Here is a 20,725-nt window from a genome sequence, read left to right on the forward strand (position 1 = left end):
CACCAATTTTCTCTTTTCATTTTTCTTTTCCCTTCATCAAGCTTAATGCTTCCCTTCAAACAGGACCATGCAGACGACAGAGTAGCTGATGCGCCACGGTAGGAAACAGAAATGCGTAGTGATGCAAAATGAACCGGTTCGGTTCATGTGGTGCCAAAAACCTATGTTGGAATGGCCCGACAACACAGACATTGGACTGTTGAGGACTGGAAACACGTTGCCTGGTCTGACCAGTCTCGGTTCCAATTGCTTCGAGCTGATGGACGTGTACGGGTGTGGAGGCAACCTCATGAATTCATGGACCCTACACGTCAACAGGGGTTCTGTTCAAACTGGTAGAGGCTCTGTGATGGTATGGGGCGTGTGCAGTTGGCGTCATATGGGACCCATGATACGTCTAGATACGACTCTGACAGGTACGTAAGCATCCTGTCTGATCACCTGCACTCATTCATGTCCATTGTGCATTCCGACGGACTTGGACAATTTCAGCAAGACAATGCGACACCCCACACGTCCAGAATTGCTACAAAGTGGCTCCAGGAACACTCTTCTGACTTTAGACACTTCCGCTGGCCACCAAAATCCCCAGACATGAACATTATTGAATATATCTGGGATGCCTTGCAACGTGCTGTTAAGAAGAGATCTCCACCCCCTCTTACTCCTACGGATTTATGGACAGCCCTGCAGGATTCATGGTGGCAATTACCTCCAGCACTACTTCAGACATTTGTCGAGTCCATGCCACGTCGTGTTGCGGCACTTCTGCGGGCTCGCGGGGGCCCTACACGAGATTAGGCAAGTTCACCAGTTTTTTTGGCTCTTCAGTGTATGTATTGACATCATCGTGCCCCATGAAAAGTTGCAAAAGATTAAAATTGATTTCTTATGTTTCTATAATGTAAATTCATTCCCATCCCCTATTTCATTGACACCCCCTCCCCATTTTATTAACACAAACCCATCTAGGGGGTTGCAACGCACCGTTTGGGAACCACTGATGTGAAAAAAAAGTCAACCATGGTTCATTATGTCGAACAAGAAAAGGTCACCAAAAAGTCACCAAATTTTGCTGTTGGTATGTGGTAGACACCCTGGAGATAGAAACAAGGACAGAAAAATTATGACTAAAACTAGATCAACCGCAAAAATTGGGTGTTTCCTGAGTGCTATAAAGCTGATGTAAAATCTGCAATTTCATTACAGATCAAAGCATATTGACATTCAATTTCATTCAGTGCATGAAAAACGTGAAAATAATGTAGTGTCTGTGATGCATGTACGGTCCCGAAATATCATGATGGAGGACATACCATGACAAAGCCATTATCAAAAGTAATTTTTAATTGTATTCGCAAAGGTATTGGGCTTCATATTGGGAGGTAGTGTTGAATTATGATAGCTCACCAACCTTGGCGATTGCGTATGTTATATGCCAAACTGGTTTTTATCACTGGTCAATGTGTGTACTCATGGAGAGCGAGTTATGTGTGTGGGCGTTATTTAATTTTTTCATTTTATTGTATAATAATTAAAGTTAATCATTATGTCAATCATATTGTGTTTTGAACTCTGCTACACCTTGAATTTGTGAATGGCAAAAATATTTTCAGAAGCACAAGAAAAACCTTTGAGGGAATTTTTTAAATTTTTATTTAACACACATATATACAGGGTGATTATAAAAAAAACTATCCCGACATATGGGCCCCTAACTATCGTACCATTCACAGAACAGAAATTTTGGCATAAGGTATTTTGATGTATGCACTCAAGAATGATATGGAAAACAACAGTGTCACTCTAACAGTTACGGTTACAGTGAGAAAATTTCGAAAATATCAAATGGCAACACCAAGTTTTTTGTATTGGAATGTGATCTCCATTGTGAAAAACCCTAAATAGCGTTCGAACGGCAACTGTAACATGAAAATCACTGGCGCTAGATAGGCTAAAAGTGAGGACAACCAATGAAGACAGAGAAGCAGCATAAAATAAAGCATTTTATTGTGTTTCACAAATTTTCCACATGACCTTGTGGAGGACTAATCAGGCTGGGATCTCAGCCAAAGAAACGGTGTGACGAATGAAACGAACATTAATGCTCTGGTGCACAGCAAAGTCCTTTTTACTTTTTCCTTGCCTAGCTCCGGGGATTTTCGTGCTACAGGTGCCATTCCAACGCTATTTAGTGTTTTTCAGTACGGAGATCGCATTCCAATACAAAAAACTTGGTGTTGCCATTTGATATTTTCGAAATTTTCTCACTGTAACCGTAACTGTTAGAGTGACACTGTTGTTTTCCATATCATTCTTGAGCGCATACCTCAAAATACCTTATGCCAAAATTTCATTCAGTTTCTGTGAATGGTATGATAGTTAGGGGCCCATATGTCGGGACAGTTATTTTATAATCACCCCGTATAATTACCACTGTATCAGTGTTTTTCCAAAAACTGGGAAAGAGACTGCAAATACAAAACTCTGCAAGTATGACTGAGGGTTGACTGCATTTTCAAAGAACAGACATCAAACACATTGCCAGAACATTTCTCATTGCCAACTTTATACACAATAGAAAGTAAATATAAATGATTAGAAATCTTTAGTTGATATATATAACATCTTAATAAAACAATATAGATTAGAACCTTAATTATCCAGGCTAATGGTGGGGAAATGTGAACACTGATAATCAAAAAACACTGTTAAACTGCTGAGAGTAAAAAAATTAGAAAAAAAGTGTGTATTTTTTTACCTTTTTCAAATGACTATCAAGTGTAGGTAATTATATTCATATTATGTAAAAAACCTAATAGAAAGTTGCACTTAATGAAGGATAGCCACACCTAATATAGTGGGTTTTTTTGATGGCAGAAATGCAGTAGAACCAAGGTTATCTGGGCTAATTTGAAAATCATGGTTATTCTTTTTCTGTCAGCTATTCTGTTCAGTTAGAAAATGTACAAACAATTAATAAGGCTGGTCCAGCCAGTGAGCCATGTGGTCATGTGACCGCATCCAGAGTCATACCATTCTTGTGCCTTATTTTTCAGTTGCGAAAAGAAGCAATACTGACTAACTTCCTGGCATTTCCTGTAATTGGCTGTAAATCTTAAGTAATAAGTAATAAAATAAGTAATAAAATAATAAGTGCCAATCACCCTAGGACAATGTCAGTTTTTCTGTGGGCAATTGGAGGCTGTCATTTCAACTTGCTGACATGGGACTTCAGCTCTGAGAGTAGTTGTGGAGCGGTTCTGTAAAAGAATGAAGAAATCCAGTTCTACGATATGGAAATGTTTGTTTTAATCACAAACCTTCCCAAAATCTTGCAAATACAGTGCCACAACAGGCAAACAAGGTGGCTGAGAAAAAGATGCCCATAACAGATATGGATGTCATATATTTCAAAAATACAGCAACCCAATTAAAAAATGCAATTACAAACAATATATAAAAATATTATACAATGCCCATAAAATGTATTTATCGTTGTCTTATCGTAAGTATGGATAGCTTCTCGATTTACCCCAACATGTTTATCATATTTCTTTTTAAATGTGCCAATTATGTTAGTTTACTACCTCAGAGGGTAAGCTATTCTATTTATTGATAGTGTTGGCTCTCCCCGTACGCTTGGTAGCCAGTTCCCATTAATACATTTAAGCCAGTAATCTTAACCTTCCCCCCATTGCGTTGTGTAACTTCCTACAGAACTTTAGGTCTCCTTCTCTAGTGAAGAGCAACCTTCCAGTACTGTATGACCCAGGGTTAAACTTATTCTAAGCTAATTAGAATTTATTGAGAGACTTGAAAATAAATATGTATACTCCCATTTAAATTTACGTTATTATGATGATTCATTACAGATTGCACAGGTACATGCACATTAATAATTAACTTTTACAGAGGTGTGGGGGACTGATTATATTAAAAACATGACAATAAGCGAGGATGACTTACCCCATTAAGGCTTCTAGTCCACCCATCCTTCGACTTCATCCTTCTGTCCTAAGATTCCGACTCCCTATCCCTCTGATCTAACTAAAAAAAACCCACCTCCTCTCTCTGTTAAAATCTCTTTATATTTTGAATGATAATTTCAACTCCGCCTTTTTGCGCTATTTCAAGACTTTCCATTCGCTCATCTTGAAATTCTCTTTTCCCGTCTGAACCACTTTTTAGTATTAAACATAATTTCATTGGCTCATCTTCTTCTCTGGGAAAATCTCACATTCCCATAACCTTTGACCCTACCATTTAATTTAGATTCGTTCCACGTCCATAGAAACCATCTAGGCGCACATTCCTTCGTAAATCAATGCATTTGACCAGCGACAAAGATTAGCCTTATCTTATTTTTCATAAGATTTCCAGTGCCGCGGTCCTCAGCTTCACACGAAAATTATTTTACTCACCTAACGTTCTCAACTAGGGTCCCGTTTTATTACATTTTCTCATTATCTCCGACAACATACAACTGCATTCCAAAATATAGCTTTTCCCATAAATTTAACAGTCTGTCTTCTAGGATTAAACTTTAAACTTTCCCATCACATGCGATTCACTATTACCCAAAATTTTGCCTCCTGACCTACATTCTTATACTATTGTAGGTTTCTTTTACCTTCACTGTCTCCAAAACTCCAGTCCCGGATGAACTAAGCCTCGAAAAAGTGGATGAACGGCTAGGAGAACGCAAAAGGATGTTTTTGAAAATGAAACCAAGCAGTCTATTCGTTTTTTTGACCACTGCTGAACTATGTTCAGAAAACCTAGCCCACTCGTCAATGAAAATTTCCAAATCTGTGACCTTGCATCCAGGATAGTGACACCATTCAACTCGTATGAGAAACGTGGGTTGTTCGAATCAAAATGAGCCACCATGCACTTGTCAATGCCAAACGTCATGCTCCATTCATTTGCCCATGCTGCAATTTTTTATGGTTGGTCTGGACCACCTCCCTATTGTTTTGATTCTCGACTACCCCTATTAGCTTCTGGTCATCTGCAAATTTGCTATCAATTTCATCGATACCCTGATCGAGTTTATCAATAAAAAGTGAAAAAGGATGGGGCCAAGGACACTTCCTTGAGGAACTCGCCTTGTGACACCTGTTCAACCAAAGAATTCCCGTTCACCATAACTTGTTGCGACCTATCTCTTAACTATGATTCTATCCAGTTCATCAAGTTGCTTTCAATCTCATGTAAACACCTCAAGAATGTTGGACCCGATCGAATGCCTTCTGGAAATCAAGGTAAACGGCATATACATTTTTACAAAGGTTTTAACAACTGGCTGTTGCGAAGATATATTTTGGAAAGAGAGAAAATTCAGCGGCCCCTGCGGGGAATCGAACCCACATCCTTTCACTTTCCGGGTGAACGCCCTAGACCACTCGTCCATGTACGGTCCCTTTCAGTGTACACGAGCTCCAAGGAAAGATTGAGAGATTCCGTGCCTCTGTTCACTCGGAAAGTGAAAGAACGTGGGTTCGATTCCCCGCAGGGGCTGCTGAATTTTCTCTCTTTCCAAAATATATCTTCGCAACAGCCAGTTGTTAAAACCTTCGTATGGTAGCGGAGAGTGGCGTCATCCTTGTATATACATTTTTGCCCTCATCCAAAGCCTTAGTCGCTTTATCATTGAAGCAAAGGAGCTTAGTTGCATATGACTTCCCCTTCCTGAACCCATCCTGATTATCCGGCAATACATTATTCTCACCTATCCACTTCACCAATTACCTTTTGATAATTTCCAAAATTTTCGAGAGAGCTCATTAAACTCACTGGATGATAATTGGACACAGCTTCTCTACTATCCTTTTTAAATATCGCAACAACAAACATGGGAAATTGGACTTTGAAAAACTCAAATGGAGCAATTGTGTTTGTTTATATTAAAAAAATGCTTTATTATTACTGTATTTAGATGACATGATTTTTGGTAAAGATGCTAATAGAATTGAAGAGATTATCAAGAAATTAAAATGTAAATTTGATGTTTAAATTATCAAAAAACTAAAAAATTACTAGGCATTAACTTTGAGGAAAAGAATGGAAACATTTTTATTCATCAAACTGATTATATCAATAGAGTTTGTGAAATATACAAGGAATTTAACCATCTCTTTTCAAGTTTGCCTATCGCCAAGGGTTTCGTTTAAACAGGACTGTCCTAATACTGAAGTTGAAATAAGAGAAATGCCATGTTTACCTTACAGAAATATTATTTGTTTGTCATATATTGCATGCAGTACACGACCTGATATAAGTTATGCAGTAAACATTCTTTATCAGTTCCAAGAAAATCCTGGTTTTGTACACTAGATTTGTTTGTTAAAGCTTTTAGGATGCATTTCTTGTATTAAGGAATACCAATTAGTTCTTCCTAAATTGAATGAATGAAATATCAAATGTTATAGCGATTCAGATTTTGCCTCGAATCGAGACATATCCATATGGGGAGTATTATTTTATTTATTAATTATGTGATAAACATATGCATAACCAAGGAAAAAAACACCAACCAACAACACGGATAGGGACGAGCATAACAAAATTAAAATTTTTATATCACGCACGATTATTCCGCTTCCTGGTTAATCCGTGCTCAGGTTATCAAGGCTCTATAGTATCACTACAGTGAAACCTTGATTTTACGTTTCCAAAGTTAGACAAGATTTTTCTTCGGTCCCTAATCTTAAAAAAGGGAAAATCTTGAAGGTTTTTAAAGGGAAACAATGTTTTTATTTTCTCTAATTTATGTAAATAAAGTGAAAGTTCTTTCCCATTTGGAGTTTTTGAATAAAATAGTTTTCAATTTCAGTTTTTTTTAAATATTTCCCTACATACATAAATTCAGTTTTTGCTGCAATAAAATTTCCCTCCTTTCAATCCTCATTCATGTTTTTCTGCATCATAATTTTTTTTTTCTTCCTTTTATCAGATAGAAAACTTTAAATCGAGACCCCTTTTATTAATTTAAGATAAAAAATATTTTTTTAAACATCTCAATTGAAAATCAATGATGCCAAAAGAAAATAATTGAAAATAATAATTTTTTTTGTATCATTTTTTAAAAATAGTGAATTTGAATTTTTTTTTATATTATCAGTTGTGGATCTGGTCTTAGTGGGCAAACTCTGGAAGAGAATGGTCACTGTTGGATTGGTATTGATATTAGTACAGCTATGCTTGGTATGAAAAATCTCACTTTTTTGAAGTTTTGACTTTTATTTCTTTCCCTTAATTTTTTCTTGCTTATTTAGCTATATAATTAATATTTTTAATAGTTTCTTTTAAGTTAAATAAATTACACACCAGAACATAATATAGTGGTGAATATGAACATAATACAAGGTTCCCAGTGACCTGGAAAGTCAGGGAACCGGGAAATATGAAATATTTGTCAAAAGTCAGAAAAAAATCGAAGAGGATAAATCTACATTCAACATGGTTCGTACGGTCCTTGAAAACCTTGAAAAGTCCTTGAAAAAAAAAAGTTCATTTTCAAGGCCTTGAAAGTCCTTGAAAAAGAATTTTTTTTAAGAATTCTGTGAGAGTCCTTGAAAAATTTGTGTTTTTAGAAATAGTTTTCCCCACTTCTTTTTTTTACTTCGTAAGTGACGTCCTTAAAAAAGTGCAAAGCACAGGGAAAAAGCCTTAGCAGCCAATAACCCTGGATAATTGGATTTAAATCACGTTTTCCCCCATTATTATTAACCCGGGTTTTTTGTGCCGCGTGCAAAGTGAATCGCCCATCGTGACACGCCATCCACTCACCAATAATAAGAAAACAAGTTCGACTGTTTTCCTAGAGAGCGCAACAAGCCTCACATGGCGGTGTTTTATGTCGTGCGTGATTGGCCGACTGTTTCTGGAGGAGTCAAATGCGTTGTGCGCCACTCGTTTTACCGATCTTCCAAACAAACACAACGCCACAACAGGCAAAATGCCCAACGAGGTGGCTGAGAAAACTCTTCATTTTTGTTTTCTTTCACTTCCCTTCAAACCGGAGCATGCAGATGACAGAGTAGCTGATAGTAGGGCCGTGAGCTGATGCGTCACGGTAGGAATACACAAACGAGTAGTGTGATTATGTAACACGTTTCTGTCGACGCGAGATGATCCAGTTCGGTTCATGCGGTGCCAAAAACCTATGTTGGAATGTTTTCCCTTTTTATTCTCTGTGCACGTGGAACCGCTGGGCCCGACGCAATATGTAAATCGCGGGCGGCATTCTCTCACCCTCACGGGGGCTCGGCTTTATACTATAGGCTGGTTTTTTTCCGCGTGTATGTCGGGATTGTTTTTTTTCTCCGAGATTGCCGGTTGTTATTTGTCGGCCGTTTTATTTTTTTTTTTTTTATGATCGTAAATGATCTTGTTTTTTCCTTGCAACTTTTATGGGATAAAAGCTAGTGTTCAAAATGAACTTCCGATCATTCTTTTTTTTCTTCAGCTCTGTCGGCACGCTCTGGCCCCCAACAACCAACCAATACCTATTTCTAGAGTAGAAGTCCTTCTGCTCTAGAAGGTATTGCAACAACCCACTTCTAGAAAAACCTGGCTTTATGGTAGCATGTATCCTGTGATCGTATGTAGACATATTTGGAGTCGTTGGAGGTCATCAAACTTTTGTACTAGATATTTTTTCTGGAGGACTTGAGAAATCAATATCTTAATAAAAAAGTGTCATAATTTTTGCCGAAATAATTTCAGCCCTTCGTCCGTAAGTGAGCGAAGCTTCCTCTGATTACTGTCAACCATAGGCGGAGATTGACTTGGAAGTCTGGGGGGAGGGACACGATGATGTCAATTCATATATACATTAGATCAGTCAACTTCACACCCCCCCCCGGCCGTATCTCCGCCCATGCTGTCTAAGGTTGTATAAGGTTCTTTAAAGAAACCAAAAAATTAGTAACAAGTGTGTGTACTTTTTATTACTTGTGTGGCTGAAAAATCCCTTCTATCAAGATTGGTTGCTGAGTGTGCCAGGCACAAATGTCGCCAAATGCAAGCTGTACTTCAATGAGTGAATCGGCACTGAAATCCATTGAGCTTATATTATTGGAGGGAGTATGACGCAGGGCCATAACTAGGATTTTTGTATTGTTTTGCCGCCCCCACCAATTCGGAATTCGATAATTTTATAACGGTGTTCACCAAAAAATTTCCACCCGGGGCAGTTGCCCCCCCCCCCTCTCGCATTCTAGTACCGGCGCTGGTATGATGTCAGTGGTCTGCATCATTACTTGGAAGATCACGTGACGCGTTGAATGTCGGCGCATCTCCGTTATTTTCTAATGGCATCCATAGTTGTTTAAAGGAGTTTCAAACAATAAATGAAAGAAATACACTGCTGGCCACCGTAAATGCAACACCCTGAAGGAAGCATGCAAATAATATGAAATTTACAACATGCATTAGCGGAGGTGAGATATGCAAATGATTAGAATTTCAGCGCAGACGCACATCACGTGCGCCTGTGGCGCCACTTCAAAGCGCTATTTAAGGCTTGGAGATTTCGACGATTTGAAGTACGGCAATTGTGTTTTTGTTGTGGTTTTTTCAAAAAAACTATCAATTATGCCTCGTAGAAAACAAAGATCATCTTTTAATCAAGTATCCGAGTTCGACAGAGGAAGGATAGTGGCCTACCGAGATTGTGGATTATCTTTCAGGGAAATCGGTAGTCGTGTTGGACGAAAACAAAGAACTGTAATGCGGATATGTGATCGTTGGATGCAGGAGGGTACGACGGACCGACGTGTTCGATCGCATCCATCTCAGTGAACCACTTCACGTGATGACAGGCGTATTGTGCGTATGGCAGTGACCAGGTGTGGGAACTCTGCGCCGCACTGCGCCAAAACTAATATCTTGCGCCATCCTGCTCCAATAGCGTATTTTCGCATTTTTCTGCGCCAAATAGCGAATTTTGCTTCAGTATGCCCGGAATTTCGGAAAGGACGCCAAAAAAATTTTGTTCCTGCTAGCCACGAAACGTTTCTTTACGAGAGAAGAGCGTGTTTTATTCCACTATACTTAAACTATCGGCCCCTGATCGGGCTTTCCATCGCGAAACCCCGATATTGTCCGTGATCGTGGAACTGAAGATGGCTTGCAATGCCTTTCAGCTTTAAAGTGCAAATTTGAGTGTTTCCGTTTAAAAAAAAAAGTCGTCACTGGAAGCAGCAGAAATTACCGTAGTTGATTGTCATTGTGTTAAATCCCGATGTTTCGTGAAAAAAAATTTCATTCCGGGAGTACAAAGCGCATGCCCGCCGAATTACGAATGATAGTTTAGAAACTTTGCCGAATAACGAGCGTTAAATCGCTAATTTTGCCGAATAACGAGCGTTAAATCATCAATATCGCCAAATAACGAGCGTTAAATCGTCAATATCGCCAAATTACGAGCGTTAAATCGTCAATCTCGCCAAATAGCGAGTGTCAGATCGCCAATCTCGCCAGATGAGTGCTGAATCGCCAAACATCGAGTTGATTGTTCCGAAATTCTCTCCCATTTTGCAACAATTTCTTTCCAAGTATAAAAAAATTAAAAACTTATAAATTTTTTTTAGCTCATTTGAAGTGCTGCTGTTCAAGGCAGCAAATAGTGCCCTCAGTAAGCAAAAATCATCTTAAATAGACGGGTGCAAAAAATTTTATGATAGCCGCTCTTTCAAACAAGGTGTCAAAAGCCTAAAACACCAAAAATCAAGCTGACGAAAAGATGTTTGATAACAAAAGACAGTGCAGTTTTATTTTGAAAAGGGTTGAGGGTTAACGAAAATATTCTTGTTAATTTCACTGTTCCAATTTATAAATATCTGCTCCGAATCCCATATTTTGCTGCTCCAAATCCTGAATTTGCTGCTCCAAAACTGCTCCAAATCCTGAATTTTGCTGCTCCAAAGCTGCTCCGAAATGGACTTAGTCACTTCCCACCCCTGCAGTGACGGATCGCTCAGCCACATCACGAACCATAGCACAGCACATTCAGTCTGTACCGCATCATCCAGTGTCTGCGCGTACCATTCGACGCCGTTTGCAGCAGAGTGGTCTGTCCGCAAGACGCCCATTGCTTCGTCTACCCTTGACGCAGAACCACAGACGTCTCCGCCGCCAATGGTGCGATGAAAGAAGGATGTGGACGGCACAATGGAATGAAATTGTCTTTACTGACGAGTCACGCTTCTGTCTGCAACACCACGATGGTCGGATTCGAGTCTGGAGACACCGTGGAGAGAGGATGCTGAACAGCTGCGTTATGCACCGCCACACTGGTCCTGCACCAGGTATTATGGTATGGGGCGGTATTGGGTATCACTCTCGCAATCCTCTAGTACGCATTGCCGGTACTTTAAAAAGCCAGCGCTACATCTCCGAGTTGTTGGAGCCAGTTGTCCTTCCTTACCTTCAGGGCTTGCGCACAGCCATATTTAAACAGGATAATGCGCGACCACACATGGCACGCATTGTCCAAAGGTTCTTCGTCAATCGCCAGATTGAATTGCTTCCCTGGCCAGCTCGCTCTCCGGATCTTTCGCCGATAGAAAACATGTGGTCCATGGTTGCTCAACGATTGACCCAGATTACATCCCCAGCTGCCACACCAGATCAACTTTGGCAACGCGTAGAAGCTGCTTGGTCTGCTGTACCCCAAGAACACACCCAAAGTCTCTTTGAATCAATGCCGAGGCGTGTGGCAGCGGTGATCTCCAACAATGGCGGCTACTCTGGCTACTGATTTTGGCAGGAACCACACTTCACAGAAGTCTATAAATTTAATCATTTGATGCTTGGTCAACATGTCATCTACAAAATAAATATTGTTGCGATATCTCTTGTCTTTCTTGGTGTTGCAATTTGGGTGGCCAGCAGTGTAATTTCAGTATCTCTGATATGATCCCAAAATTAATGAAAGAAAAAATTACAGAATTAATGAAAGAAAAAATTACAGAATTAATGAAATAAGAGAGATAATTCATTTAATAAGAGAGATAATTCATTTAATAAGAGATAATTCATTTAATAAGAGATAATTAATAATGAGAGATAATTCCAAAATTAATAAAGACATAATTCCAGAATTAATGAAATAATTTTAGAATCATTAAAAGAATTCAGCATTAATGAAAGAAAGTATTTCAGCATTAGCGAAAGAAACAAATCCAGAACTGGCGAAAGAAATAATTCCAGAACTGATGAAAAAATTCCAGAATTAAAGATTATTCGAGCATTAACGAAAGAAATTTTTTGAGCATTAATGAAATAAATAAATTCAGAATTAATGAAAGAAATAATTTAATCTTTTCTATCTTTAGAAGAGTTCTTTTTTTTAGTCTTTAAAAGAAAATTGATTGCAATATTTAGAGACTAAACTACATTTCAATGAGGAAATTGACAGGCACGAACTGTGTTATTCAATGTGTCATATGTTTTGTATGATATATATGTGTATGTGGCCTCCTTTATTCATTACGGATAATGTGAAATAAAGTAGGTAGAAATGTAATCTCTGAAAGTTTTAATCAAAATTAAATATGCGCCTATTCATGTGAAAAATATGCGTTTGTAAAAAACTCCTTGAATTTTTAAGTTTTACCTTGAAAAGTGCTTGAATAGTCCTTGAATTTTTTTTCTTTGGAAGAGTACAAACCATGTTCAAGTGGTTTACCTTCCCTTTTTTCCATGGAAGATTATTTTTCAGATCCCAGGGAGAGAAAAAAATCATCAGCATTTTCCTCCAGCTCCCCTATTTGAGAGAAATGCGTTATCAGTTGAAGGGTGGGATTTTACATACTGGAAAACAATGTTGGTCAAGCAACAATCTGTTTTCTGAGTTAATAGATGAAGGGATCTAAAGTGCAGACACCCTCCTTTCTATTGTTGAAAACAAAGCCAATACCAGTTCTTAACTTTTTTTCCATCTCTTCTGAAAAAACATTTTATCTTGTGGGTTTTTTTTTTCTGCCTGTGGGTGGAGAACCTTTAACCTTTATATGTTGAATGATTTGAAGTCAATTATCTCTGAGATTTCCAAGGAAACTAGTATTGTGTGCAAGATCATATACACAATTTGATTTTGTAAGGGGTGGGGTGGTGGCAAAATATTAGCATTCTGTCTATAATGTGCTTTTCAATGGTATATTACTGTGAAATGATATACAGTCGGCCCCCGAATTCGAGGTTCCTGTATTTGCGTTTTTCCCCCCTTCATTGGATTTTTTTCAGCAATCGTCATTCACATGTTTTATTTATAAAATTTCAGTTGTGCGTGTTTAGGATGGCTTATTTGTCTATTGCTACTGATAATTCTCCGAAAAGACAAAAAAAAAAGTAATACTTTACAAGAAAAATTGAATATATTGGCTATGCTTGCCAAAAGTAAGTCAATTGCTGCAGTGGCTTACCATTATAGAATCAACGAATCTATGGTGAGATATATCAAGAAAAAGGAATCTGAAATTCGATCAGTCGTGGTTGTAGCTGCACCCATTGCAGCGAAAACTTAGCATCGCCTACGGAATCCATGTGTTTCTCATACCGAAAATGCAAGGGTTTTTGTGTGTGTGTGTGTGTGTACAAGACTGCTACAAAGAAGGTAGTCCAATTAATTGTAATATTATAAAGGGATGGCAAATGATTTGGATTACGCAGTGTAAAATTCGTTGGCAAACAAGCTGCTGCTGACCAGAAGGCAGCTAGAAAATTTCCAAAAATTCTGCAGAACATTATTGAAGAGAAGGGATATTCACCTCAGCAGGTGATTAACGCTGACGAAACTGCACTATTGTTGTATTGTAGCTAGTGTTGTTAATATTCGACAACCTATACCAGAGCATCTTTGTGAATTCCGAATTTGAATATTCAAATATTGAGATTGCAATGTTTCATTTCATTTGTGACAAGAAAACAAGAAATTCTTGGTTTTAAACAAGTAAAATAACATTGAGGAGATAATATACAGTGAATCCCACTAATAGCATTTTCAAAAACTTGTAATGAAAAATGTTGTAGGCGACGAGTTTAAACGAGAAATTTCGAAAGTTTTAGTGAAGATTGGGACTAAGGTTTCCAACATTTTGGAGCCATCGAGAATGGGAAATCGTATTTCCAGAGAATTCGGGAAAACACTTTTTCACAGTGAAACCTTGTTTATACCACTCTAATTTATGATTTATACAAGGTTTAAGTTCGTCCTCAATTATTCTCTATTCTTTTTAAGGTTAAATTCATTTTCAAATTCAAACATTTCATTTATGCACCACATAACCACAACTACATGACGTTTTCATGACTCAAATTTCAATTTTTGGCAAAAGTGTCATTTCACTGAATTGCAGTCCATGGGAATTTTATATAATGTCACTTAGGATATCGTGCATATAAAACACTGCAATTAGACATGCACTTGATACACCTTAGATTTTAGTTTATAACTCTTAAAATAAATTACAAAATATGACATTAAAATTTTGCTATTATACAGTCAATCATGTTTAAAATCAAGTAAAATGTCAAATAAAATTTTTCATTAAATGCCTTTAAAATTTTCATTCACAGATAACTTGATGTAAAAACGCAATTCTCAAGCGGATGTAACTTCAGTTCTAAGCATCATATACCCAAAACAAGGCCTAGTTTAGAATCATAAAAAATGGGAAAACCCAATATTTTCTTCCAAAATTAGGTTTTAACTATAGTCTTGATACCTCTAACATCAATTTCTATTGGAAGGAACTTTCTCTAATTTTTCTACAGTTATCAAATGATATTTAACCTTTTTAATTTATCTTTTGAATTCTAAACCTGTATACCAGAGGTAAAGAACACTATGTCCATTTTCGTCAACATTTTGAAAACGCTGTTAATTTGCAAAACTTTAGTCGCACTACTCGTGGTTTAAGGACGCTAAATCCTTTTTCAATGAAATAACAGATATTTTAAAACAAACGAGTTCCATTGAGAGACATACTTTTACAAAAAAAAATTCTTTGAACGACTCTACTGAAAAATTCCCCTTTTGAGACATAAGGCTTTTACCTGTGGCATACAGAAATTCAGACTGAAGACTGAACTAAGAAAAGAAAAAAAGATATATATCTTACCTTTTCCATAGTTTTAATTCTACATATGATTGCCGCTATAATATTTTCATTACTATACTAAGCAAGTTTTTACACACCCTGTTTATAAAAATGATTATTCATACATTTTTTTTTTTTGCACAAAATTACAGCTAGAAAATTTCTAGATTTCATTTTTGAATCTTGAAGTTCCCAATTTTAATCTTCCACCATATTAACCCCTGGACTATTAGATCCCTCTTCAAAAGCGTTAACTTGTTTTTCCATGCAATCACAAGTCATGATAAAAAAATTTTGACAGTTGATTTGTGACCATTACAGATCATTGGCTAACCTCCTTAAAAAGTGTAGCTCTCTCTGAAATATCCCCTCAAAGACAGACAGCACCTTTTCCCCCCTCTCATTCTCTTAAACATTTGCAAGTTGTAGTACGACTGAATGAATGAACGCCAGGGGCTCTGCCACCGGACTTATCTTATTGCCGAGATCTCTTCCAGCCCAGTTTCGTGGCAGAGTCTGGAACAAAGTGAGTGCACCCAACTGTCTGAGTGTGCAGCTAGTGTTGTGCTTGATATTTCAGTGCTTGCTGTCATCTATACTTCAAATTGTGAGTGAAGTGTAATGATTGAATATTTGTTACGTTGTAGGCCTGTTGCTCTCTGTGGCAAGACTTTTTAACGGAGAGATCAGCTCGAATTCGCGCCTTGAAGTTGGAAACCACAGAAAACCAACTTCAGCCGACCACCACTGTGGCGCCAGTGGTGTTCGAACACGGATCCTCACGATGCGAGTCTGTCACTATGACCACCACAGCAGCAGTTGTAGTACGGCTGTGAACAAACTATTTTCCCACTGGTATAATGTTTTTTTCTGCAAAAAGCCAACAAGGTTCACCCCACGTTAAAAAAATGTAAATGAAAAATACCAGAATCACTCTTTCTCCCCCTAAAGTGGGGGTGTTGCTTTGGACCCTTGTGCAGCTGTGCACATCCCTATGGTGCCATCTAGTACTGATCTTTGTCTGTCTTGAGGATTGCTTAAAAAACACGGTGCTCTTATATGGGCTAGAGCGGAAACCCTAGTTAGGACTATGAAAATAAGTCTTACTAAACAAGAAAACTTTTCAAGTGGGAACATTAAGCGGAATATACTGTAATAATTTTTAATTAATCTACATTTTCAAATGCAGTTCTAACGTGTTTCAGAATGTTTTTCTTTATTTTTGGGAATCCCAGTATTTGATTCCTTCACTTCTATTATTTACATTAAGCAAAAACAGCAATAAAAGATTCAAAAAATTATCACAATTATCGAATTACAACATATATTTAATAAAGATGATGAAACACTTCAAAAGTGTGTCCGAAATATATGTATGTTCAATATGATTCGAGCCACAATAAAGTGTAAGAAGGCAGACAACGTGAATTATTATTAATCATTTATAAATTTTCCCAAATTAATAAAAATGCAATTCCTCTCAATATATTGTGTTTGATTACTAGAGCCTGGAAGCAGGGTCAGACCTCACAGCACTCCTATTTTTTCCTACTTTTTAGAAATGTCTTCCTATTTTCCTGCTTTTGCCGCAATCGCCTTTTTTTACCCCAGTTCTCTCCTACTATTCCTATTTTACCCCTCCCTCTTTTTGTTTACAGCCAATATCTCACTACGAAAATTCCGAGAAACCGCAAAATGTCACTGTTTTCCCTTTTTTTTTTGTTTTTTTATTCACATCACTCACTACTGAAAAAGAAGAGAAAGAAAAAAATTCTTCAAGTTCCACTGAAGTAGGGGGACGACGACGCATGTTCACAATACCTACAGACAAAATGTTCGGAAGCCCATATTCTGTTCCCTGATTGGTTAATTTAGTAGAGGATGGGGTCAGGCCTGGCCATTTATCGTTGGCGACAAAATAATAACATTAGCAAATATCCTAACATAAATACCATGGGAAAAAAATACTTGAAGCGGAATAGCAAATATTGAAAAGAAAAGCCCCCTTTTCATTGGATTTTTTGTGATATGAATATTAATTTCAAGAAATTTTTTTTTCATTTCATCGCTTTTTCTCTTCCTTCTTTATTGTGTTGAAAGGCAAAAATATGTGGATATGCAAATGATGGAACAGATGCGCCACACTAGAAAAATACAAACATTTAGCATAATTAAGTTTTTTTACGTTTCTGCCGACCGGAAATGGTCCTATTCGGTTCACATGGATTTATTAGTGCAGATTATATAATGTGGAAATAAAATTCCCTTCCCAAGTTCAGGGGTGGGGTTAATTAATATCTGCTTTGCCGAAGGCCATGGTCCTCACTCCTGGAGCAGGGAGAGATCCCCTAGGCTGGGATCTTTCTCACGTCTCTATATGATGAATTTTTAACGTGAAAAATACTGAGAAGCGGCCCTGGCCATCTCGTCCATATTCCTGGGCCCCAGGGCTGGAGATCTGTCAGCCCCACCCTCGGGGGGGGGGGGCCATACCCAGGGCTATTGCAAAAGTTGGTTCCTGAGGTGCATACCTCGAGCAGGGCCGCAACTAGATACTTTGTCATCCGTGGTAAGCCGTCATTTTGGCGCCCCTTGATGTAGAAGAAACAGTTAAAAGGTGAATTCGGCGCCCCCTTCTGCTTCAGCGCCCGGGTCACCAGATTCACCTGCACCCCCCCCCCTCCCAGTTGCGGCCATGGCCCCAACATCCTGGAGCACAGCCCCTAGGCTGGGATTTTTCACGTTTCCTTTGCTCATGTCTCTGTGTCGCAAAGCTGCTGCGCTGTCTGTGAAGTGGTTATGACCATAGCACAGTTTTATGTGGGCTGGGTATTCTTTTACTTCATCAGCCGGTGATTTCAAACCTTTCATGTCGTAATATCTGGGAAAAAAATGAAGAAAATATTTGTCATGGCAACATAGAACCTGATTTAAGTTTATAGGGGTGTTGCTTAATAATGTTATCGATATCAAATCATACTAAATTTAATCGAAAGAAATAAACACGATTTCTGACACACATGAAAAGGGTCAAGGGTGTAACTAGATGCTCTGTCAGACGGGGCAAGCACACATTTTGGCACCCCCTCCCACAATATTGCAGAAGTAAAAAGGGGGAAATTTTCACCCCCTTGGTCTGGCATGCAGAAGGAGCACCATACCCATCTTCTTTCCCCCCCCCCCCGCCAGTTGTGGCCCTGGACATGATCCTGGCGAGAAATTTCTTTTGTGTAGAGAACTATCGTGCCCCAGTGTAGAGATAAAGGGTCAAACAGGCTATAACACAGACTTGACCACATGGTTCTATATGAACATACACGAATCCAGGTAAGGTGGGGGGGGGGGGGGAGTGACCACTCTTCCCAAGAGCCAACTATTATGGGAAAACATTATCTGTCCTTTAAAATACAGGAAATTGTTACTATCTGCTTCTATTGTATCATAGACTACACAACTTATCGAATCAGCATTATGCTCCACACTGTCGAGTCACAAAACATCCTCTCACGCTTCCTCGCACTTGGCGACCGTTGGCCACAGTCTTTGGTGAGCCGCTGCACACTCCCTCCCAGTAGCGAACCTTAGATCTGAAATGATCTGGGAAATGGACAGTTCTTTCGGAACATGTTTTTCTTATCTGAGGAACGGGAGGCGTAGGCAAGGTAATTCTTGTTGATGATGGATTGGAATCTTTCATGTCCGAAGCCAAGAAAGCGGGTTTCAGTCTGTCCAGAGAAACTGTTTGTTTTTTTTCCACGAACATCAATGTCGAATGTCTTTTCACGTCGTTGGATCACTTGAAACGGTCCGTCATATGGAGCTTGGAGCAGCTTTCATACTCCATCGTGCCGAATGAATACGTGTGAGCAGTCCTTTAGATGAGGGTGGATGAAATCGCGGTGGTAATTTTAAAAAATGTTCTTTGATAGTCTCAACAAGTTCTTTTGATGATGTTTCCCTCGGAGTGGGATCGAATATTTCTCCGGGGAGTCTGAGACTAGTTCCGTATACCAATTCCGTGGTGGTAGCTTTCAGATCTTCTTTGAAGACGCTACGGAAACCGAGTAATATAGTGGGCAAGGCAGTACACCAGTGCTCTGTGTTATATGCCTTGATGGCAGCTTTGAGTGGTCTGTGTAGCTCCTCCACGAGGCCATTTGCTTGCGGGTGATATGGTGAGGACCGTATTAGTTGAATTCCTAGCTAGCACTCTTGCCAGTGCTAGGAAGAGAGAGCTCTCGAATTGACGGCCTTGATCTGTTGTAATCTTGGATGGCACCCCGAAGCGAGATATCCATGTTGAGTAGAATGTGCGAGCTACAGTCTCTGCGCTGATGTCTGGAATCGGGACTGCCTCCGGCCAATGTGTGAACCTGTCTATCATAGTTAGACAATAGGCATTGCCACTAGAAGGAGGAAGAGAACCAATGATATCAAGATGGATGTGATCAAATCGCTCAGTTTGGTCAGGAAATAAGCCTAATGCGGTTTTCTTATGTCATGTTATTTTGGATTTTTGACAAGGTATACATTGTCTGAACCAGTTATTACAATTTTTATTTAATGAAGACCAAATAAAGCGAGTCCAAATCAATTTAGTTGTAGCTTTAATTCCTGGATGGGAAGTATTATGAATGGTCTCGAAAATCTGCTTATGAAACTGTTCTGGTATATATGGTCTAGCTGTGCCAGTGGAGAGATCACAAAATAGTGAAGTATTTGAATCTGGCAAAGTCACTTTTTTGAACTGTAATCCTCGTGGATTTTGTAAAAGATCATTTAAAGTTTGGTCGCGTTCTTGTGCTTTTGAAATTTTGTTATAGTCAATAGGATTGGGCATTGAAATTAATGCAATGCGGGAAAGTGCATCCGCGGGTATGTTTTCGCTACCCTTGATATAGTGTATGTCAGTCTTGAATTGGGCAATAAAATCTAATTGCCTGCATTGAAGAGGAGAAGCCTTGTCTAATTTTTGCTTGAAGGCATATGTCAATGATCTATGGTCCGTGAGTAAAGAAAAGTCCCTAGCTTCTAACATATGCCGAAACTGCTTTATAGAAGCATATGCAGCCAACAACTCGTGGTCGTACGCACTGTAGTTGCATTCTGCGGGGGATAATTTCCTAGAAAAGAATGCAAGAGGCTGCAGCTTGTTGTCAACCACCTGAAACAGTGCACCAGCAATGGCAAAATCGGATGCATCTACTTGAAGTATGAGTTCGGCATCGGGTTTCGGATGTGTTGCGTTGAACAATAGTGTTTTGGAATTTTGAAATTCCTTATTTGCTATGTCAGTCCAAGCAATTTCTCTGTTGTCGTCGTTTTTCGACCCTTTCAAATAATTATTCAGTGCAGTTTGTGTATGTGTTGCGTGTGGTAAAAATCTGCGAAAAAAGTTAAGTAGTCCAAGGAAACATTGTAGTTCTTTAATTGTTTTTGGTTTTGGATAATTGAGAATCAGCTTAACTTTTTCTGGCAAGGGTTTGGTGCCTTGTTTGGAAATGGAGTGGCCTAAGAATGAAATCTCCTCAACACAGAAGACGCATTTGGAAACATTAATTGTGAGGCCATAGTTATTGAGTCGTTGCAAAACAGTGCGTAAGTGAACCTTA

The 20,725-nt window shown here is 38.6% G+C and overlaps 1 protein-coding gene across 6 annotated transcripts in view; it reads left to right on the forward strand.

Annotated features, from left to right (window-relative positions):
- LOC149076637 (18S rRNA (guanine-N(7))-methyltransferase) overlaps window positions 1-20,725 on the forward strand; it is a 251,477-nt gene that overhangs the window by 116,123 nt on the left and 114,629 nt on the right. For all 6 annotated transcript variants that reach the window (XM_089244250.1, XM_089244252.1, XM_089244254.1 and 3 more), the window contains one exon: window positions 7,127-7,209. In XM_089244250.1, coding sequence (XP_089100376.1) covers window positions 7,127-7,209 — 83 coding nt within the window. The remainder of the gene's footprint in view (window positions 1-7,126; window positions 7,210-20,725) is intronic.

The sequence above is a fragment of the Pholcus phalangioides genome, unplaced genomic scaffold (assembly GCF_987345545.1).
Source record: "Pholcus phalangioides strain wild (caught in Gottingen) unplaced genomic scaffold, Ppha-v1.0 ptg000015l_1, whole genome shotgun sequence".
Classification (NCBI taxonomy): Eukaryota; Metazoa; Arthropoda; class Arachnida; order Araneae; family Pholcidae; genus Pholcus; species Pholcus phalangioides.